We start from the raw sequence: 23672 nt of genomic DNA on the forward strand, positions 1-23672 counted from the left end.
ATGCCACCTCTTGAAATGGTTGAATATCAACTAATTCTCTTTGGTATAATGACTCTGTGTATTCCTTCCATGTTCTTTTGATGCTTCCTGCATCATTTAATATTTTCCCCATGGAATCCTTCACTATTCCAACTCGAGGCTTGAATTTTTTCTTCAGTTCTTTCTGCTTGAGAAATGCCAAGCATGTTCTTCCCTTTTGGTTTTCCATCTCCAGCTCTTTGCACATGTCACTATAATACTTTATTTTGTCTTCTCAAGAGGCCCTTTGAAACCTTCTGTTCAGTTCTTTTACTTCATGAATTCTTCCTTTTGCTTTAACTGCTCAACACTCAAGAGCAAGTTTCAGAATCTCCTCTGACATCCACCTTGGTCTCTTCTTTCTTTCCTGTCTTTTCAGTGACCTCTTGCTTTCTTCATGGATGATGTTCTTTATGTCATTCCACAACTTGTCTGGTCTTTGGTCACTAGTGTTCAATGCATCAAATCTATTCTTGAGTTGGTATCTAAATTCAGGTGGGGCATATTCGAGGTCGTATTTTGGCTCTCGTGGACTTGCTCTGATCTTCTTTAGTTTCAACTTGAACTTGCATATGAGCAATTGATGGTCTGTTCCACAGTCAGCCCCTGGCCTTGTTCTGACTGATGATATTGAGCTTTTCCATCATCTCTTTCCACAGATGTAGTCAATTTGATTTCTGTGTGTTCCATCTGGCGAGGTCCATGTGTATAGTTGCCATTTATGTTGGTGAAAGAAGGTATTTGCAAAGAAGAAGTCGTCGGTCTTGCAAAATGCTATCATTCGATCTCTGGCATTGTTTCTGTCACCAAGGCCATATTTTCCAACTACTGATCCTTCTTCTTTGTTTCCAACTTTCGCATTCCAATCGCGAGTAATTATCAATGCATCTTGATTGCATGTTCGATCAATTTCAGACTGTAGCAGCTGATAAAAATCTTCTATTTCTTCATCTTTGGCCCTAGTGGTTGGTGCATAAATTTGAATAATAGTAGTATTAACTGGTCTTCCTTGTAGGCGTATGGATATTATCCTATCATTGACAGCGTTGTACTTCAGGATAGGTCTTGAAACATTCTTTTTGACGATGAATGCAACACCATTCCTCTTCGAGTTGTCATTCCCAACATAGTAGGCTATATGATTGTGTGATTCAAAATGGCCAATATCAGTCCATTTCAGCTCACTAATGCCTAGGATATTGATGTTTATGTGTTCCATTTCATTTTTGACGATTTCCAGTTTTCCTAGATTCATACTTTGTACATTCCAGGTTCCGATTATTAATGGATGTTTGCAGCTGTTTCTTCTCATTTTGAGTTGTGCCACATCAGCAAATGAAGGTCCCGAAAGCTTTACTCCATCCACGTCATTAAGGTCGACTCTACTTTGGGGAGGCAGCTCTTCTCCAGTCATCTTTTGAGTGCCTTCCAACCTGGGGGGCTCATCTTCCAGCACTATATCAGACAGTGTTCTGCTGCTATTCATAAGGTTTTCACTGGCTAATGCTTTTCAGAAGTAGACTGCCGGGTCCTTCTTCCTAGTCTGTCTTAGTCTGGAAGCGCAGCTGAAACCTGTCCTCCACGGGTGACCCTGCTGGTATCTGAATACCAGTGGCATAGTTTCCAGGATCACAGCAACACACAAGCCCCCACAGTACGACAAACTGACAGACACTTGGGGGAAAAGTTTGATTAGCTCACATAATTAAAGACTTCATTGCACATAATGAAGAAAACTAAAAACCAAATCCATTGCTGTTGAGTCAATTCTAACTCATAGCGACCCTATAGGATGGAGTAGAACTGCCCCATAGGGTTTCCAGGGAGCAGCTGGTGGATTCGAACTGTGACTTTTTGGTTAGCAACCAAATGCTTAACCACTTTTTCATGGAGGGAGATACAGATATTTGTAGTAAAGCTGCTGTCCTTCATTTAATTACAAATAAATTTGTGGGAAAAGTGTCTTTTGAAAATAAAATAAAAATGAAACAACAACAAACCATTTATTTCTTTCTCTGGAAAATTTAACCTTTCCTCTTAATTTATTCATCCTTTCCACAAAATTGTTCACAACTTTATAAAGAAATAAAGTCTTTAGTGCACAGGGTCAAAATAGGTCATTAGTTTGTGATGTTATTATTTCTGCAACCTGAAGTGACAACACAGCAACTTGTAAAGCATTGAAGGCCACAGCCAAGTATTGTTACTATGTCGTTGTTAGCTGCTGTTCGAGTTGACCCCCAATCTGTATGGCTTGCAATGGCCGATTTTTCGGAAGTAGATTGCTAGGCCTTGCTTCCTAGTTCGTCTTAGTTTAGAAGCTCCGCTGAGACCTGTTCAGCACCATACGCACAAGCCTCCACTGATAGATGGGTGGTGGCTGCGTGTGAGGCACATCGGCTGGGAATTGAATGCTAGTCTCCCTCATGGGAGGTGAGAATTCCACCGCTGAACCACCACTGATGCATGTAACTCTTGATTCTTAATTTCCCTCTCCCTGAGTCTTGACATCTTAAAACTAAGTGGATGGCATCACTAAGCTGATAGTTTTGACAGCGTGTGAGAAAGTCCAAAGTTTCTAGTTAGGCTCTGTCTACATGGTTTCACAGCAGTTAGTTTATCTGTCAAGTGACAGGCTGAATTAATGAGGGAAAAAAAATCAATTTGGATGTTGAATCTGTTTTTATCACTCGTTCCTGTAATGTTGTGTAGATACAACCTCAGGCAAAATTTCCTGTTGATCTAACTGTGGGGCCAACACAGTCCCTTTTATGAGTTTGACAGAAAAAACAAAATGGATTGTTGCCAATTTACATTGGATACCGTTGAGGTCAGCTGGGTTCTCGTCAGTACCATGACCCAGTACTTAGTCACTCATTCACTCAGACCAAGATTTGTTAAGAAACAGAACTTGAATTCTAAAGTACTGCCTCGGCCCAGACCCTTACTGGAAAAAAAAACCCACAACCTAGAGTCAGTCCCTAGAAATGAGAAACTACTGGCCAATATTATGGACTGAAATTCCGTTCATGATATTGTAAAGAATCAACCTCAAGCAAATGAAAGAACTTGAATTCTGCTGCTTTTGTTTGTGAGTTAAGGAGAGCATTTTTGTCAGTTTCCACTATACATGCTACATTTACTTCAAAAGAAATGCAAAAATACCATCAGAAACAAGACTCGGAAGTTCCAGTCACAAAAGATGAGCAGGGAAGGCTGAGCATTCGTTCAAGGGAGCAATGTGCCATTTGTCATGTCTTTGCCTGCTTGGTCATAACTGTGATGACCAGTGACGTTTCATAAGAAGAAGTAATGCCTCAAGGAAAGCTTGGTTATCACTGTGCTTTTAGACCTTTCTTCTCTAGTGCAAAAATTATGAGATTTTCCTCTTCTTTTTGTAACTTTTTTTTTTCCAATTTCCCAGTTGCACTCAGGGTAAGTGCTTTATTCACAAACATGCTGTTCAAATATTGTCTTGGTTTCCGAGGGATGATGTAACAAAATACCACTTTATAGTGTTAAACAATGTGTTGTCTCATGGTTTTGGAGGCTAGAAGTCCAGAGGAGGGTGTCAGCCATGTTGATTCCTTCTGAGGGCTCTGAGAGAGGAACCGTTCCATGTCTCTCTCCTAGCCTCTGGTGGCTGCCAGCAATCCTTGGCAAACCCTACTCTGGTTTGACCTAATCAACGTAATGAGAAAAGAAAAACCTTATTTCCAAACAAGGTCACATTCACAGGTACATATCTTTTTCTGAGACACAATTCAATCCATAACAAATATTCTAGGATTTTTTTTTTTTTTTCAGGGATTGCTTGCAGGAACCAAAGGTTGATTTTCTCCAAATATGTATTAATAATTAAATTCTCCTGTTGGAATATAATGTATATTTGGCCATACTGTCCTTATTAGTAGTTGGCAAATGCTTGGGTGAACTACAGCCAAACCCAATTCTTGCTTCTTTGTGAAGAAGCTTGTCCTGCAGGAGGAGAAAGTTGAGAGAGAGGTGAAGATGATGTATTTAGTGTGCAGAATAGGAAGGGGCGTTCCTAAATTACTTGGACTTTTTCTTAGATGAAAGGTTTTCTTATTCTAAAAAAAAAAAAAACCATTGCTGTCCAGTCGATTCCTACTCATACTGACCCTATAGGAGAGGGTAGAAGTGCCCCAGAGGGTTTCGAAGGAGTAGGTGGTGGATTCGAACTGCTGACCTTTTGGTTAGCAGCTGAGCTCTCAACCACTACAAGCAATTATTGTGTATTTCCTCTTCATGAGCACTTCTACTGTGCTTTGGTGCAGAAGTCTTGATACCAAACAAAAAAAAAACCCATTGCCATCGAGTCGATTCCTACTCATAGTGACCCTATAGGACAGAGTACAACTGCCCCATAGAGTTTCCAAGGAGCGCCTGGTGGACTGAAGTCTTGATACAGCTCAGTATTTCAAGACTGCACAGGAATCAACAGCAAGTCTGAACATTTCTTCCCTGTCCTGTTTTCCAGCCACTTTAACTTTCTTCTATGCTGGACAATGCTAACACTAACAATCGCACAGCTTATTGACTTTTATGTGCAGGGTGGTGTGCTTGGCCTTCACATGAGAAATCTCATTCAATCACATTTAAATAAATGCTAAACTTAATTAAATGATTTAAAATGATCATGGCTTACAAGTTATAAAAATTCTGCCCAGAAGAGAGTAAAAAATGATATTTTTAGTTCATATATATATATAAAATCTTATCTGTAAAAGTTGGTTCATTTACAGATAGGCTTGACAAACTTTGAGGCTTGTAATGATTTGTTGTTATTGCTGTTAGCTGCTGTCGAGTTGGCCCCCAACTCATGGTGACCCCATGCACAAGGAACAAAATGCTCTCCAGTCTTGCACCATGTCCATGGTGGGTTGTGAATTGGACCATTGCGGTCCATAGGCTTTCCATTGGCTGATTTTCAGCAGTAAATTGCCGGGCCTTTCTTCTACTCTTCTTATTCTGGGAGCTTAGCTGAAACCTGTTCAGCATCATAGCAGCATGCAAGCCTCCCCATTATAATGGTGTAAACCTATAAACTCATTGCTGTCATGTTGGTTCTGACTCATAGCAACCCTGTAGAACAGAGTGGAAGTGCCCCATAGGGTTTCCAAGGAGCGACTTGTGGATTCGAACTGCCAGCCTTTTGGTTAGCAGCCAGTCTCTTAACCACTGTGCCACCAGGGCCCTATGATGGTGTAGGAGGGTAGTATAGTATCACACTTAAGCGTGCATGCACTAGAATCATACTCCTTGGGTTCAAGTCCAACTCTACACCTTGAGCAGATTACTCAACATCTTCTTTATCTGCAAATGGATATAATCATACCATCCTTGTTGAGTCTTTGTGAGAGCTACATAAGATAACTGAATGGCAATCACTTAGAGTCGTTCCTAGTATGTATAGGTAGTCCCCAACTTATGATGTGTATTCCAGTTACGAGTGACCACCCTTACGACCATCAGTTTTTTTGTTTTTGTTTTTGCTTACATAAGGCGTGTATAACTGGAGAAGCAGGAAGTGTTGATGTTGAAGTTATAATTTATATGTAATTTTTCCAGCCCCCAAAGACAAACAAAGATCGAATTTCTAAAAATACTGATAATAAAAGGCGATAACAATGAAAACTAAAAAAAAAAAAAAGAGGTATTCGCCTTAAAACCAACTGCCAAAAGCATCCTCAGAAGGGATCCCCATTGTAAGTTGGGTACTACCTATAGTAAGTGTCAGCAAGGCAGGTGGGGGAAATCAAGCCTTAGCACAAAATGTCATGTCAGGGAAAATATTTGTCTGGATAGACACCTGACACAACTCTGCTTAGTTACGATTTTTAAAAATTTTTGTTCCAAATTATTAGCTGACTTCAGTTCTGACTGTAGATACTAAGAACAAATAAAAACCCTTGATCTCATGCTGCTGTGTTCCCCTATCTTATAAAGAGTCAGAGAAGGAAGATTTTAACTAGATATCTTCTAAAGACTCCATTGCAGCAGAGTTGATCTGACCAAGAGGAGAAAAGCAAGCAATGAAGCAGGCAAGAGTATATCCATTAACTTGGCCCTACAAAACACTTTAAACAAGGGCCCTATTATCTTTTAGGTAACAGGTGGTAGCTGGGGTATCAAGCTGTTGTGGGCAGGATTTCAGATTTCCATTCTTCAGTCTTTTAGGCAGTATACTTCTGTCCTAAAGCAAGCGATCAATAATAATTAGATGTCTGGAATGAAATACAGTGCATCATTATGCTTCCTACACTGGGAAGGAGAAGCTCACTTAACTAGCTCTAAATCAATGAATTTTGTTTTTATTCCTGGGGCAAGTGTTAGAGGCAGCTGAGAACATGGTAGAAATGTGAATTGTGGCTCTGAGCACAACCACAAAAAAATTAGATGTTACGACACACTTTCCTACGAGTAACGGGGCAATCCCTAAAGCACTGAACCTTTATTTCTAACATAAACACTTTGACTACATTGCATTCTCTATTGCTGCAAGGCCACCTGTTCCACAGTTAATGAAAACATCTATCATAATAGGTTGTATATAGGTGAAAGGACAAAGTGAAGACTGTAAATGGGATTTAATATAAATTATTTTTCAGATCCTAGTTTTATGAAATTATGTTGTACTGTGTTCCCATAACAGGGGGCCAGTAAACAGAGAAGGAATTATTTCTTTTGTGTCTTGTAGATCTCGGAAGAGAAAGCTGATACTTGTTCTCTTAGAATTTGATTGAATGTTTCCTGGGCAGGTTCGGGTAGAGAGCTAGAAACTGGAGTCTGCAAATGAAAACATAAACATTGCCCAGAACACTCCCGATAGATAGCGTTGAGATCTGCTCCTTGCAAAACTATTTTCTCTGAGTTGCTTCTTGTCACTTTAAAGATGGACTCCCAGCATTCTCCGTCTGTCTTAGTTACCTCGTGCTGCTATAACAAATACCACAAGTGGCTGGCTTTAACAAACAAATTTATCTTCTCACAGTGTAGGAGGCTAGAAGTCCAAATTCAGGGTGCCTTTTCTAGGGAAGGCTTTCTCTCTCGGCTCTGGAGGGGAAGGTCCTTGTCTCTTCTGAGCTTCTGCTCCTGGGAGATCTCCATGTGGCTTGGCATCTCTCTTCCCCTATCTCTGCTTGCTAGCTTGCTTGTTTAATCTCTTTTAAATCTCAAAAAAGATTGATTTAAGACATACCCTACACTAATCCTGTCTTATTAACATAACAAAGAAACCCCACTGCAAATGAGATGATAGTCACAGGTACAGGGCTTAGAATTTACAGCACATATTTTTAGGGGACCCAGTTCAATCCATAACACCATCCTATTTTCAAAATTGACCAACCTAATTTCTGCAATATTGTTATTGGTGTTGTTAGCCCCTAACTAACAGCAACCCCATGCACAATAGAACTAAGCACTGCCCTGTCCTGTGCCATCCCCATGATCATTTGTGATCCACAGGGTTTTCATTAGCTGATTTTCAGAAGTAGATCATAGGCCTTTCTTCCTAGTCCATTTAGTCTGGAAGCTCTGTTGAAACCTTTTCAGCATCACAGCAACACACAAGCCTCCACCGACAGACAGGTGTGGCTGTACGTGAGGTGCACTGGCTGGGAATCGAACCCAGGTCTCTCACATGGGAATCAAGAATTCTACCACTGAACCACCATTGCCCTCCTAAAACTTTCTGCCAGTTTTCTCCCCGCAAAACATCAAGTATCTGTCTGCTCTCTGTAGACTTGCAGAGACTTAAGCAAGTGTTGAGAACAATTCTTCTACACCCTGGCTGACCTACTTCAGCAAATGGCCAGGAAAACACTTGTTGCAGCCTTTATTGGCTTTTCTTTCGTTAGCAAGAGTTAGCCTCCTGGACAGCTGCATGATTTCATTTTATAGTGAGAGAGTTTCTAATTCCCCTTCAGAGATTACTGCAATAGTACAAAGAGAAACAAGAGTTAGTAAGAAGGTGCGTTTAATATTTTCATTTTTGGAAATAAAATATACATTGAGACTCTGCATTAAACTTCCAGGTACATTTTAACAGATAGTTATAAAGTGATACCATGTAACCACTGCCCAAGTTAAAAAATAAAATATATCCAGCATCTGGGAGCCCCTTAATGTACTTTCATGGTTGTAGTTCCCTCCCCACTGGAGGTAACCGCTGTCCTGGCTTTTCTTATAATCATACCCTTGCTTCTTCTTGTCGTTTCAAAGTTTAGAAGTACGCACCCCTAAACCATACATTTAGTTTTGCCAATTCCGTAATGCTATACAAATGGAATCATAGTGTGTGTGTTCATTTGTCAGCATTGCTTGTGAGATATGTTTATTTTGTGTTTTCCTTAATTTTTAATGTGTAAAATTTCAAACATAAAAGAAGTAGAGAGAATTATATATTGTATAATTGTATATGTAGCTGTATCATTACAAATATAAATGTATAATTGTATAGCCATTATGTAACAGTTATTAAGATTTGGCCATATCCCATTTTTTTCTTAAAAATTTTAAGTAAATTACATACATCTTTAATCATGCATCTCTAAAAACTAAGGATTATTTTCACTACAACCCCAAGACTATACATAGCAAAGCTGACAATAATTCCTAATGTCATAGCTGGTTTGTTCAAACCAGGATCCAATCAAGATTGGTGAAGAATTCACCTGTGACAGCCCAGCTTCCAGCTCCCAGGAGTCTTTCTCCCTTTCCTTTTCACAGGTACCTAATCCGGTGATAGAGCTCTCATATCACCTGGCTGCCAGCCCTCCTCCCATACTAAAGAGGAATACAAGGACCCCTCATATGATGATAATGTCCTACTTTTATGCTCTGTGACTGCAGAGAAAATTAAGCTGTCTCAATTACTATCAGAAGAAGTACCTAATAGCCATTATGTCAAAACCAAAATGTTGAAACCTCTTTTGAGTTTCTGTTGAGTTGCTTGAGGTTAAACAAGTCTTCACCTTTAGTTATTTGGGGGATGTACATGGGGGCTGGCTCATTGGGGAGCTCATTGGAATGCAAATCTTGGCGGATGGAAGGTTCTACCTGTACCTGTATAGGTAGATAGATGGTTGATCACTTTTTTTCCTTAGGATCTTCCAGGTCTGAGTCATGCTTTCCTTGCTTAATATTGCATACCTTGGGGCTTTCAGTTGTGTTTACTTCAATCATTTACCAAAAAGCTCTCTCTGAAGGAACTTGGCTAACTGTATCCCTCCGAGTGAGTTGACCTCCCTTGTTTTTATAACAGAACAGCAGATTCGCTCCCTATAACCTGGTATATGAATCAGCATTTCCCAGAGGGTTTTTCTCAATGCACATTTCCCATGGTACTCAATAAGCCAAAAAAAAAAAACCAAACCCTTTGCCACCAAGTAGATTCCAACTCATAGCAGCTCTATAGGACAGAGTAGAACTGCTCCATAGGGTTTCCAAGGAAGTAGCTGGTGGATTTGAACTGCTGACTTTTTGATTAGCAGCAAATGCTTAACAGCTGCACTACAAGGCCAGGTAATATTGTCACAGGAACTGGGGAAAAACACTGGGTTAAACCCAGTTAAGCTTTCTCAGTTGTGGGTCTTAGGGCTCCCAGTATGCTGATGAGCACTGTGACTCTCCAGTGGTATGTGGCATTTCCCAGAATTATTTGTCCTCAGAAACCCTTCCCAAGAACACTTCCAGGGGTTACTATTCTGCAGAACAGACTTTACAAAGTGCTGATCTAGAGGACTTGGATATAATCACAAACAACAATGAATAGTCTCATTTCCTACCTTATGGGCCATGAAGAGTTTATCCAAGCTAGCTACTCAGCATTACACTAACACAACAGTTGGGTTGCCGTGTTGGAGATGAAGAATTTTGTCATGCACCTCCTCTACTTGGACCTTTGCTTCAGTTACTTTTGTAACAGCTTGAGGGGAGGGCAGGGCTGTTATACCAGCACTGACATAGACCAGAGATCAGAAGCCATGCTAAGTCAGTGGCCATCGAGTCCACCCCGACTCCTGCTGACTCTGTGTGTGTCAGAGCAGAACTGTGCTCTGTAGGGCTTTCAGTATCTGATTTTTTGGAAGTCAATCACCAGGTCTTTCTTCTGAGTTCAAACTGCCAACTTTTCAGTTTATACCACCCAGGGACTCCAGAACCTATGCTAGTAGCTTCTTATCATGCGATGAGAACACTTGTGCCTCAGATTCTGTATTTTAGGTGAATTTCCACATAGTGTGGATTTTTAGAGGGGGAAGAAAAGGTTCTAAGTTGGTCAGCCTCTCACTTGGCCTTAACTGCCAAATATAAAAATTTATTTTCATTTTGAATTAGTAATCAACCCTGGTGGCATAGTGGTTGAGAGCTACAGCTGCTAATCAAAAGGTCAGCAGTTCTAATCTACCAGACGCTCCTTGAAAACTCTATGGGACGGTTCTACTCTGTCCTATAGTGTCACTATGAGTCGGAATCGACTCTACAGCAACAGGTTTGGTTTTTGGTGAATTTTTCCTTAGGACCTCTGGTGGTACAGTGGTTAAAGTGCTTAGCTGCTAACCAAAAGGTCAGTGGTTTGAATCCACCAGCCGCACTGTGGGAGAAAGATGTGGCAGTCTGCCTCCATAAAGATTACAGCCTTGGATACCCTATGGGGCAGTTCTACTCCGTCCTGTAGGGTCGCTGTGAGTCAGAATCAACTGGATGGCAGTGGTTTTGTTTGGTTTTTTAAAGCTTTCCTTGAATAATCACATAATTGAAAAATGTTCTTAGCCTAGTTATCCCACATTTGGCAACATGTTCAGCATTCTTGAACATCTTCTGAGGTAATGAAAGGCACACTCTCTCTTGCTAATATAAATTGCCTTTAAATTAACAAGACTTTTGTTTTAATGTGTTTATTATACCACCCTAGGCATTCACAGTTGCATTCTTTTTTTTTCTTTTTACTTTCCCTTACTTTTTTCAACATAGCAGTTAGATTGACAACTATGTTGTTTTCCTCATTAATTTACTTATAGCATAAAAGATCAACTGGCATTTGCCACTTAGCATTTCAAAATGGAAGACCACAAGGTTTTTCCCACTCCTCCAAATCCTGGCTCCTTTTTCTCCTCTTTTATACATTGTATATATAAATTGAATTTTGAAACGATTCTCTTCATATTAAAAAAATCTAAATGTGAAAGTATGTGGAAAGCGGGCTTCAGAGACATGTTAGGACATGTCTGGACAAGTGTGACTGTCACCTTCAGTTCAGTCCATAATGAGGGGAGCAGGCCCAACAGATAAAAAGACATTGTGGGCTTGACCGAGGAAGATAATCTTATCAGGATAACCAGAGAGACCGACAGACTTCATCAAGAAGAAACCCACATAACATCATCAGACTTTATCAACATCAACCAGATGAGCTCAAAGAGCTCCAACGTGTATAAAAGAAGCAACAGAAGGAGACAGCAGCGCTCGGAGCCTTTCCAGAGCCACTCGATCATACGTTGAGAACTTAGGAAGCAGTGGGCAGTGGCAGCTCTCCCAGGCTTACTGCCAAGTTCAAGAGACGTTGAACGTTGAGCGGAGTGGTTACGAGGCTTATTCGTGGACCCTTCTAACACCCGGCTCACGAGCCCACAGGAAGCTACGTGTGATTCAGAGACCATCGCTAACCGTTGAGACTGGAGATCATCACCAAGCACAGGGCGTCATGGAACTGCACCATCTAATTACTGTCCTCACTTGCCGTAAGCTTGACCTTTCTCTTTCATTTCTCCCTCCCTTGGTGCCCTGAGATCTCTGACGTCTGGGATAGACAAGAACCTGCTGATGTGTGTTTGTGCTTAATACATAAATGAAATTAATGTGAGGCCTGAAACAAACCATTTAATAAAGACATTGTGGAAAGACACAAATTGTGTGGAGTAGTCTATAAGACTCTTCCTCGCGACAAAGAGTTTTCTCAAGAGAGAACATGAACGTGAGTTGATTGTTTCGTTTTGAGTCCTTCTAGGCTGTAGTTGTTATATCATATTATTAATCCTAATTATTCATGGGACCAGACGGGAGATGGAGATGTGTTCTAGGTTCTGGAGATGCATCCGTTTGTCATTTGTAGATTTCTAGCCTGAAAATTCCCTTTCCCTGGAGTTGTAAAACGTAAACAGGATGAGAGCTGCAGATTTTACTTGCAAGTTGGCTCTTTTAAGGACTGAAGGTATAAGACTTTGCAGTAAGTTATTTCAAATTTCATTTTTTCTCAATTGTTTTTCCCCCTTCCAACTCCTATCTCCTACGGAACATAATTTAAAGACAGTTGAGCAGGGAATTCAACAGAGATAGATTGTCCTAGAGAAAAATATAAACAAATCTCTGTGCTTTGGCACTCTGAGCAGGACCAGATGACTTATTTCAGCATCGATATTGCTTTTTCTTCACTTCCTTGTTTTTGTTTTTTAATATGAAAGCCATACTTCAATGTTATGACACACAAGAGTTTTTTTCCCTCCATCAGAACAGGGAGTACATAACACATAAAAAAGTCCCACCCAGAAATTGTACATCTAGCTATATATTATAGAAAAATTCTTACACATATTCACCTGGGTACCTGAACAAGTATATTTACAGTAGCAACGTTTGTATGTCAAGAATTTGAAAACAATTTAAATTTCCTTAACTTACAAACAGATTAAATAATTTGGGTACATACATACCACGAAATAGTATGTGGTACTTGAAAAGAGTGGAAACCCTGGTGGCATAGTGGTTAAGTGCTACAGCCGATGACCAAAAGGTTGGCAGTTTGAATCCACCAGGCGCTCCTTGAAAACTCTATGAGGGAATTCTACTCTGTCCTGTAGGGTTGCTATGAGTCTGAATCGACGGCAATGGGGGCGGGAGGGGGATTCAAAAGAATGAGGTGTGCCACCAGGGCTCCAACACCCATGGGAAGATCTCAAAAACCTATTGTTAAATGAGGGAATAAAAAATTTGCATAACAATATGAGCAGAATGATTCTATTGGTTTTATAAAAGGTATTTTTATATAAGTGTGTGTAAGAGAGGAAGTATGAATGAATAAGTACATGGAGAAAGATCTAGAATGAAATACGCCATTCTCCATACTTAAAGGAGGGTAGTAGGGTTTGGTGAGTTGAGTTTATGGAAAGAGGACCTTTGTTTTCTCTATATTGCTTGAGATTTTTACAGTTAAAATGTTTTCGTGTATTATTTGCATAAATTCATTAAAAGCATAAATATGAAAGTACAAAAAAGAAAAAGTGTCCTAGTTATTTTTAACAAATTCATCCAATACAGGCCTTCATTAAAGAGAACATGCAAGAAGCTTATTTTAAATTCATTAATGTCAAAGAAGCATAGGATTCTTTGCCTTAACACAAACCTACGTGGATATGGGGGCTGGGAAAATAAAGGAAAGTTGATGGGTAATTGGCGTTTAGTAAATATGACATAGACTGCAGCGGTGGATCTGAAGAGGAGCTTACAAAAGTGATTAAACTAGACACTATTGTCACTCCACTGTTAAAGTTACTCTCCGGCTTTGGTGGGATTAATTGCTGAGAACCAATTTTTCACCAGGCTCTGCATTTCTAAAGCATATCATCATAACTCACAGAATTCGCAACATTGGGAGTCCCTGGGTGGTACAAACAGTTAACTCACTCAGCTGTTAACCAAAAGGTTGGAGGTCTGAGCTCACCCAGAGGTGACTTAGAAGAAAGGCTTAGTAATCTGCTTCCAAAAGATCAGCCATTGGAAACCCTACTGTGACACACATGGGTTGCCATGATTCGGAACCGACTCCCTGGCAACTGGTTTGGTTGAGTCACAACCTTAGAACGGAACATAAAGCTGTATGAAATCCCTAGTTTTCCTTCATCTGCAAACTAGTGCCCCACTTTGTAAGGATCAATGGGAAAGATGCAAGAATAACTATGTCTTTCAAGGTTTCCTGCCTGTTGTTTTATGTTAAGGCGAAATTTGATGGCAAGCTTAGAGAGTCTGTCCTTGGATGTACCAACCTCTAGATATGGTTAGAATGCACCACCATTTTGAGCCGTTCATATTTCAGGCAAGAGAGGTGTGTAAAGCTTCTTTTTATGTGCTTGTGTCTACTCAACTAATTCTTTGTTGGCCTATAAAAGCAAGTCTTTCCCCCCGCCACCGCCCCTTTTCCCACAAAAGGCTGTTTCATATATTGGTTGAGCATTTCAGATTGGATGACTCACAGAGTAGTCTTTGAATGTTTGCTGGTTTGTGTGTTTTTGTTTTGTTTCACGTTCCACAGGACCACCTCTAAAGCCTACTGTGTGTTGTTCTTAGGCGCCATCAAGTCCTGTGACATCCTCACAATTGTTGCTATGTTTGAGCCCATTGTTGCAGCTACTCTGTCAATCCATCTCATTGAGGGTCTTCCTCTTTTTCACTGACCCTCTACTTCACCAAGCATGATGTCCTTCTCCAGGAACTGATACATGAGGCGAAGCCTCGCCATCCTCGCTTCTAAGGAGCATTCTGGCTGTACCTCTTCCAAGACAGATTCGTTCATTCTTCTGGCAGTCCATGGTATATTCAATATTCTTTGCCAACACCATAATTCAGAGGTATCAATCCTTCTTCAGTCTTCCTTATTCATTGGCCAGCTTTCGCGTGCATATAATGTGATTGAAAATATCATGGCTTGGGTCAGGTGCACCTTAGTCCTCAAAATGACATCTTTACTTTTTAACATTCCAAAGAGGTCTTTTGCAGCAGATTTGCTCAATGCAGTATGTCATTTGATTTCTTGACTGCTGCTCCCGTGAGTGTTGATTGTGAATCCAAGTAAAAGGAAATTCTTGACAACTTCAGTCTTCTCTCCATTTATCATGATTTTGCTTATTGGTCCAGTTGTGAGGATTTTTGTTTTCTTTATGTTGAGGTGTAATCCAAAGCATAGTACAGTGTTCTCCATTTTCTGCAGCCCAGAAGTTTGGTTGTTTTTCTAAAGACTCGGAGAGCTGCATTGCATCTGCTGTCATCCAGCCACTAGTGAGCAGTGTGACCATGTTTTGGGAATTGGATTTCTGCTTTTCCTGGTTGGGCTTTACCGATTAAGTAGGTGCTAGAGGTTTTTTTTTTAGAGGTTTTAGAGGTTACACAAAAAGCTTTCAGAAACTGGCATAATTTCCATATTGCCAATCTTTTTATTCTAAATTTATCCTCTCAGCTTACTGTGGCCGAAAGTTTAATTCTTAAATTGTAATCTTAAAATGACTTTATTTTTTTTAACTGCTGCTTTTGACTGTTATAGTTATTTTCCCTTAATAGTCAGTCATTTCATTTTTAACAGTTTTAAAAAAAAACCAAACCCAGTGCCGTCGAGTCAATTCCGACTCACAGCGACCCTATAGGACAGAATAGAGCTGCCCCATAGAGTTTCCAAGGAGCACCTGGCGGATTTGAACTGCTGACCCTTTTGTTAGCAGCTGTATAGCACTTAGCCACTACACCACCAGGGTTTCCTTAACAGCTTTATTGACATGTAATTTACATACCATAAAATTAACACACTGTAAGTAGTTTTTTTTGTGGTTTGTTTTTGAGGAGCCCTTGTGGTGCAGTGGTTCAAGTGTTCAGCTGCTTACTGAAAGGTCGGCGGTTCAAACCCACCAGCCACTCCGTGGGAGCAAGATGTGGCAGTCTGCTTCTGTAAAGATTTACAGCCTTGGAAACCCTATGGGGCAGTTCTGCTCTGTCCTATGAGTCAGAATTGACTCGATGACAACGAGTTAGAAGTTTTTCAGTGAATTGAAAGAGTTGTGCGGTCCTCATCACAGTCGAGTTTTAGAACATATCTATCACCACAAAAAGATCTGTCGTGTGCTCACTAATATTTTTATATTGCTCTGGGATTTAAGGTTTACTATGTTTTCACTGAATAACATTGGAGCAATTCCTACTTTTTTCTTCTTTTTTATGTTGAGATATAATTCACATACCATAAAACTCATCCTTTTAAGGTGTACAATTCAGTGGGTTTTAATATATTCATAAGGTCATATAACCATCAGCATTATCTAATTCACACATATTTTCATCACCCTAAAAAAGAAACCCCACACCAGTTAGGAGTCACTCCCTTTTTTCCCCTCTCTCCAGCCCATCTGTGACCTTTTATGCTCATTTATTTTTCACTTGGCATTATGTTTTCAGGGTTCATCCATGTTGTAGCATGTATCAGTATTTCATTCCTTCTTATTGCTAAATAATAGTACATTGTGAAGATATACCACGTTTCGTTTATCCATTCATCAGTTGATAAGTATTTTCTACTTTTTGGCTACGATGAATAGAGCTGCTGTAAACATCCATGTGCATATGTTTTCACTGCTGGGTTTTATGTCTTAAAATAGATTTTATATTTTTAAAAAGTAAATACTTATTTTTTTTCTTTTATGTAAGAATGCTGTCTATTCACATGCTTGTTGCCACAAGCCTGACCGTACAGATTTTCAATCTTTTTTTTTTTTTAAAGAAATAGGTGTTTTTTTGTTTGTTTTCCAACTGTTAGCTGTCATTTCCCACCTCCCAAAGACCAAACACTCCCCAGTGAATCAGCTCACCTCCATCTTCTTTTGTCACTTCTCTGATGTATTCCTCATGTCCAGCCTTTGAGCAGATGGGCAAGGTATACATTGTGCCTTCTCTCTTCCCCTATCCGTTGCCAATCTTTTTCTGGCTTCTCATAATTTTTTCTCCTTTTTTCCCTTATTTTACCCAAAGCCAAAATTATAGGCGGATAAGGGTAGACCTAGCCTTGCTTTTGGTGAGAAGGAAACCATTTTATTTTCTTTTCCCCACATTAAATCCACTCCCTCCTGCATTTTATGATCCAGGAGTAGACTTGGGTCAAAAGACATGCGTTGCCCTTCTGCACCAAACAGCCTACTTTATTTCACTTCCCAGGGCACTGGTGAGCTTGTCTTTGAACCCAGTTCAACTTAGAGATAACTTTGGAAGGGCTGCAGAAAATACAAACAGGAGAGAGGCGTTGTGCATACCTTTTTAAAAGAGATGAGTGAAGAGCGCCTTTGAAGGAAGAAGCTCCTAAGAATAAAGTATAATTATCCCACTTTAGCACGATGTTCAGCCCTACGTAAACTAATAATAAAAACGCCTCCCATTTTTACTCCAGACTTCCTGGAGCCATGAAGATTGGATGAATCCCTGAAGCCATTGCGTGGAGATAATCTTTAAACCTTAAACCAAAACTATCCCCTGAAGTCTTCTTAAAACCAAACAGTAGTTTAGCTTAACTAGTAAAAAATGTCTGCCTTGAGCATTATGCTCTCTTAAGAACTATCTATAGGAGATCAAATTGACAACCAAACCCGCTGCCTTCGAGTCAGTTCCCCATAGGGTTTCCAAGACTGTAAATCTTTATGGAAGCAGACTGCCACATATGTGTGTATGTGAAGTTTGGCTTATTTATTCTGCCATCAGTGAAACAAGAATTTTAAAGGCACTTGCCAAGATGGTAGCCTGTTCAGTAGTTCTGAGCAGTGTGTTCACGTTTGTGCCTTTGTTTTTCAAGTTCTTACTCATTTGTATTGTTTGAACAAAATTCTGTTGAGCTGTGCGTGTGTGTGTGTAATTAAATCTGTATCTAGGTTTGTCCGTATAAGTTTTCTTATTTTATAACTGACCCCTCCCCCCCAACACGTCCCCACATAACTACGGTTCCCAAGGATGCAGAGATTTGCAAGCTGACAAAAAAAAAAAAAAAAGCAACCTAAATACTCTCTCACCTCCTCCACGCAGTGTTGACAGAGAGACTGAAATGCCAGCAGCTGCATTAGCGTTCTTTATTCCACAGGCTTGGCTGATTTTCCTCACTTCAGTTCCGCCCTGCCTGGCACCCCAAGCCTGCCCCTTTGTGCTGCACCTCACCTCTCTGCAAGGGCTTTATTTCCACCTGACTTCCCACTTCATGCCCACCTTTCCGAGAGGACACCTGCTCCTCCCTCCTGCAGCCCCCACCTGTCTGCGCAGGGGCTCAGGTGCAGCAAAGCCTGGCAGAGGGATGCGCCTTGGCTAAGGGAACTGTTCTCTCCCAGCTTGGCTGCTCTGACTGGGAACCCAGCAGTGGAGGCCAGTGGGTAGGCTTCCCATAGAAGCCACCTCTTTCATCCAAACCTACAGACCTGTACAACCCAAAGAACAAGCTCTGATGTAAACTGTGGACTTCAGATAATAGTAACGTATCAATACTGGTTCATAACCTGTAACACAGGTACCGCAGGAACTGGAGATGTTGATGATAGCAGGAACTGTGCAGGGGGCGTGGGAGTATACAGGAACTCTGCGCTTTCTGCCCAATTTTTCTGTAAACCGAAAACGCTCTGAAAAATAAAATGTACTAAAAATTTTTTTGTTTGTTTTTAATGTGTTGCCTACTCACAGTTTCTTCTCTGTCTTTGACTTGCAGCCCTGGAAAGGAAAATATCAATGAGGCAAAGCAGAGAGGAGCTGATAAAGCGAGGGGTCTTGAAGGAAATCTATGATAAAGGTAAGAGGGGCTGGGCTGCCTTCCAGGGCCAGAAGCAGTGTCGTGGAATCTGGGTGCTCCTTTCTCAGCCTGCGATTCAGCTTTCTATATCACTTTGTTGTCAGGACTTAAAACTCCAGACGCTCCTGGAGAGAAAAAGAGCATGGCAGCTCGTACAGAGGGTGCTAAAGTTCTCAGCATCCTATTAAAACCAGTTGCTGTCGAGTGGATTCCGACTCATGGCGACCCCATGTGTGTCAGAGTAGAGCTGTGGTTCCTAGGCCCTGTAACTATAGAAGGTAGTTTGAAATAGTACAACTCTGCCATTAGAGCTATGCCACTTTCTACTTGGATTTTGGGTTGACAGTTTGTGCTAAGAGAAAATACTTCAAAATCTGAATAGTATCGGGAAGCCCCATGACAGGAAGGGATGAGGTGAAAGGTGCCAGAGCCATGAGGATCAGTGAAAACTGCAGGACCAAAGAGAAGCGTGGGGAGTGAGAAACCCAGCTTGCTTCCTGTATCAGAACACAAGCTGAGTGGGCAGAAGACTGGCGAAAACTTGGCGGACTGCGTCGTAAGAATGATAAGGATTACGTTGACTATCAGGGATGGATCTTGCCCTGGAATATCTGATTTAATAATCTAACCCACCAGATAACAGCAGCCCCAAACATTAAGAAGACCAAAACGGATAGTCAGTATTGATGACCGTAACGCAATTAGAAGTGACAGTCTGTTATTTCATTTAAACACTAAGAGGGCGTATAGTCCTCAGAGCATATATTCATATTTAAAGATAGTAACTTGCTAAGCAAAGCAGGCAATATTTACTGGCAAACAGTTGTGGACACATTTGCAGAGTATTTGAATCACTGTAAATATTATTTAAAATATATGTACAGTTGTGTTTTATAATTTTCTCCACCTCAATTTCTTCTATTGTGGAGAGACAAACTGCAAAAAAAAAAAAAAAAAAGAATCTGAGAAGGAAATTCTTGATGCTGGTGAATTTTTAACATTTGTCTTGGGAACTCCTAGCGCCTGAGCAATTAAATTCACCCCAGCTGTGTGTGTTTGAATGTCAGCAGACTCACAACCAGTACCTACATCATTCCCAGAGCCCCGTCATTTTTCTCAGCATCCTGTGGTTTGACACCAATGCTGTGAAAAAGGGAACTTTATTGTCTTCCTCTAATAGGTTGCTAGGGAGTCCCTGGATGGTACCAATGGTTAACGCACTCAGCTGCTAACTGAAAGGTTGGTGGTTCAACTGTACCCAGAGGCACCTTGGAAGAAAGGCCTGGAGATCTATTTCCCCAAAATCAGCCATTGAAAACCCTGTGGAGCACACTTCTACTCTAACCCACATAGGGTCACCAGGAGTCAGAGCTGACTCAAAGACAACTGTTTTTTTAGTGGTTCAGCGGTAGAATTCTCCCTTTCGATGCAGGAGACCCAGGTTCAACTCCTGGCCAAGCCACCACCCGTCTGTCATTGGTAGCTTGTGTGTTGCTGTGATGTTGAACAGGCTTCAGCAAGCTTCCAGACTAAGACAGACCAGGAAGAAAGACCTGGCAATGTATCTGAAAAACTCAGCCAGTGAAAACACTGTGGATCACAATGGTCTGATCCTGTTGTTCATGGAGGTCACTATAATTCAGGGGCCGACTTGATGGCAGCTGACAATAGCATAATTAAGAGAGCTTTCTTGGGCCAAGAAATCTCTATAATGAGCCTCTTTGTCCTTCTGCTTCTGGGTGAGGCCACACCAAAATACAACTTGGTTGATTAAGCCAAAAGAATCCCTAATTTTATCCTTTTTCTCCAATGTCATGCTTTTCTATACAACCTCCCAAGCCCTTCCACTCCATCTTAAGCTCCTTTCTCCGTATCACCTCCAGTAGAGACAGAAGATGATTGACTGCAGGTGTAATGATACAGGGCAAGCATCCAAGTACTTAAATGAATATTATTGTCACTTCCAAAGCCTGCTCAGATCCAGTTAAATAATCCCTTCTCCCCCTTCCTTTTTTGCAGTTTTTATGTCTCTCACTGTAAAACTTCAATAATACTCTAAAGTATAGAATGGATTTTACTATAACCAGTTACAATAGAATTGATTCTGACTCCTGGCGACCCCTTGCGTATCAAAGTAGAACTGTGCTTCATAGGATTTCTATGAAGGTCTTTCTTCTAAGGCGCCTCTGTATGGACTGGAACCTCCAACCCTTCAGTTAGAGGCCAAGCACGTTAACTGTGTGCACTACCTAGAGACTCCATTACACATAATAACTGTGTTAAATTAAGCATTGCCTAAGTGAAGTTATGACTTAATGAAAGAAATCATAAGACTGTTAGAGGCTCATTTTATAGAAAAGAAACAGAGGACCATTGTGGCAGGTGTTTGCCAAAGCCTCAAAAGCAGACAGGAGGTCCCTGCGAGCGAGGCTGGGCTGGTTCACAGTGTTTCTCTGGCAGCGAGCACAGCGCTTGACCCAGAGCATGCCCTCAATCAGTGGTGGAGGGAAGGACAAACCTGGCCCCCACCTGCCACCTGTCACCACATCTTACTTTATTTTTGTGTTCGTACCTACCACTGTCTGCTCTTTTCTGTTTGTTTGCTGGCTGACTTTCCTCAAAGGAGCCCTGGTGGCACAGTGGTTAAAGTGATCAGCTTTGGTGGTTAACCCAAAGGTCAGCAGTTTGAAACCACCAGCGCCTCCGTGGGAGAAAGATGTGGCAGTCTACTTCCGTAGAGATTTACAGCCTTTGAAACCCTATGGGGTCGCTATGGGTCAGAATCGGCTCAACAGCAGTGGGTTTGGTTTTGTTTTTGTGACTTTCCTCACTAGCATGTAAGTTCCGGGAGAATACCTCACAGGCTTCCTGTTAGATCCCCCAAACCTAGGATAATGTCTGATATAGATTGTTGTTGTTAGCTGCTGTCAAGTCAGCTATTACTCATGGCGATCCCATGTACAACAGAACAAAACATTGCCTGGTCTTGCGGCCATCTTCGTGATTGTTGGTATGCTCAAGACCATTATTTTGGCCATTGTGTATTCTGAGTGCCTTTGAACCTAGGGGGCTCATCTTCCAGCACTCTACTGGAAAAATATTCTGTTGTGGGTTTTCATTAGCTGATTTTTGGAAGTAGACTGCCAGGCCTTTCTTCTTAATCTGTCACAGTCTGGAAGCTCTGCTGAAACCGTCTACTATGGGTAACCCTGCTGGTATTTGAAATGTTGGTGGCATAGCTTCAAGAATCACAGGAACACACAGGCCACCACAATACAACAAACTGATCGATGAGCAGTGGTGACATAAATTAGGCTGTCAGAAATATGTACTGTTTGTACGATGGGAAGATGAGAGGAAGACAGGGACTGAGATTAGAAATCCAGTGCAAATAGTAGGTGTATAGGTTTATAGTTGCTATGAATTTTCTGATAAAGGTATCCATTTTGTGTCAGAGTAGATATTAATCAATACATTGCATTGTGTTGTATTACATTAACATGGACACTGGGGTCAGATTAATACCTGGATTCAATTCCAGTTTCCCTACTAACTAGCTATGTGGCTTTACTCGAGTTGCTTAACTTTTCTGTGCCTCTATTTCTTTATCTTAAAATGGGGATAAGATAGCTAAACCCAAAACCAAACCAGTTGCTGTTGCCTCTGACTCGTGGTGACCCCATGTGTTACAGAGTAGAACTACTCCATAGGGTTTTCAGTGGCTGTAATCTTATGGAAGCAGATCTCCAGGCTTGTCTTCTTTATCTCTGCTGGGTTGATCGAGCTGCCAACCTTTTGTTTAGTAGCTGATCACAAACCAAAAAAAAAACCGAAGTAGTGGCTAAACCAAACCAAAAAACCCATTGCCATCTAGTCGATTCCGACTCATAAAAAAAAAAAAAATAGTACCCTGTAAATTGTCAAGAATTTGAGATTAGCGTTATTATTCTTAGTCTCATAGTCATCATCATCATACTCTGTGCTTTTTTGAGCCCTTTTTGTGCCTCACCCTAGGTGACCCTTTCAGTCAGCCCCGGAGTTAGTAAGAGGGGGACATCACTGTACCCATTTGTCTGAGGATCAAAAGGATATAAAGATCTGCAGCCTCCTCAAAAGAAGTCTTACCCACGTCTGCGTCAAAAGAGAGCCCAGGCCCCTTGAGGCCTAATTTAATTCTGTCCTACACCTGCACCTGCCTCCCTCAGAGGCCCTAAATGGGTCGTCTTTCCCGTCATTCATCCTCTGCTTCGACGGCAACATTCCCTTTGCCGTCCCTGGGATTCTGTTGGGTAAAGCAAAGTAAATCTCATTGCCGCAACCCGAGAGAGCGGCACGTGGCAGAGAGATGTTAATAGTTTTTCAAGTTGTTAGTTTTAAAGATAAATTTCAGAGATTTGGGGAAATCATTCCATATTGTCTGGCGGGTAATTCCTCATTTTGTGTACATGACTCTAGTTACCTGGCAGCAAAAGAGTTCCAACTGACATGCGTGGCCCCTGACAGTGGCCACATTGACTTGTCATGACTGTCAGCCGGTGGGTGGTACGCAGCCCGAGGCCTGGGCCTCTGCGTCCACGGCTGTTACACTGCGTGTGTACATGATACTGCTAGTGTGGTCGGAAGCAGCGTGCTCTCTTTAGCAGGTAAGAGTCTCTCTTCCAGTCTTCTTCACACTTATTGATTTTGCTTAAGAATACCTCCCTCATTCAAAGAAAGTATAAAAATAAACTATAGTGTAACTCGTTGGGCAGGGTGAAGTCAAAATTAATGGGATTTCATTTACTCTGACAGATCTCCTCAAAAGTATATTTTTTAAGTGGGTTCAAATCCCAAACTCGTCAATAAATTCAAGCCAGGGAAAATGAAAGTTTGCGTGGAAGAGAGCGAATGATCTCAAATATCTATAGAAACAAGCACAGTAGTTCTGCATTTAACAGAACATGTTAAGAAGTGAGGAACATAACTATTCAATGGCTTGTATGTTTTTTCATTTATTTCCATGTCCAGTAACCAACCAACCAGTTGCCAGGAGTCAACTCTCATGGCGACCCTTTGCGTGTCT

General features: G+C 41.1%; 1 protein-coding gene across 6 annotated transcripts in view; it reads left to right on the plus strand.

Moving 5' to 3' along the window:
• PHACTR1 (phosphatase and actin regulator 1) overlaps positions 1–23672 on the plus strand; it is a 697605-nt gene that overhangs the window by 512408 nt on the left and 161525 nt on the right. For all 6 annotated transcript variants that reach the window (XM_049883909.1, XM_049883923.1, XM_049883943.1 and 3 more), the window contains one exon: positions 18530–18610. In XM_049883909.1, the coding sequence (XP_049739866.1) occupies positions 18530–18610 (81 nt within the window). The remainder of the gene's footprint in view (positions 1–18529; positions 18611–23672) is intronic.

This window comes from Elephas maximus, chromosome 1 (assembly GCF_024166365.1).
Source record: "Elephas maximus indicus isolate mEleMax1 chromosome 1, mEleMax1 primary haplotype, whole genome shotgun sequence".
In the NCBI taxonomy this organism is placed as follows: Eukaryota; Metazoa; Chordata; class Mammalia; order Proboscidea; family Elephantidae; genus Elephas; species Elephas maximus.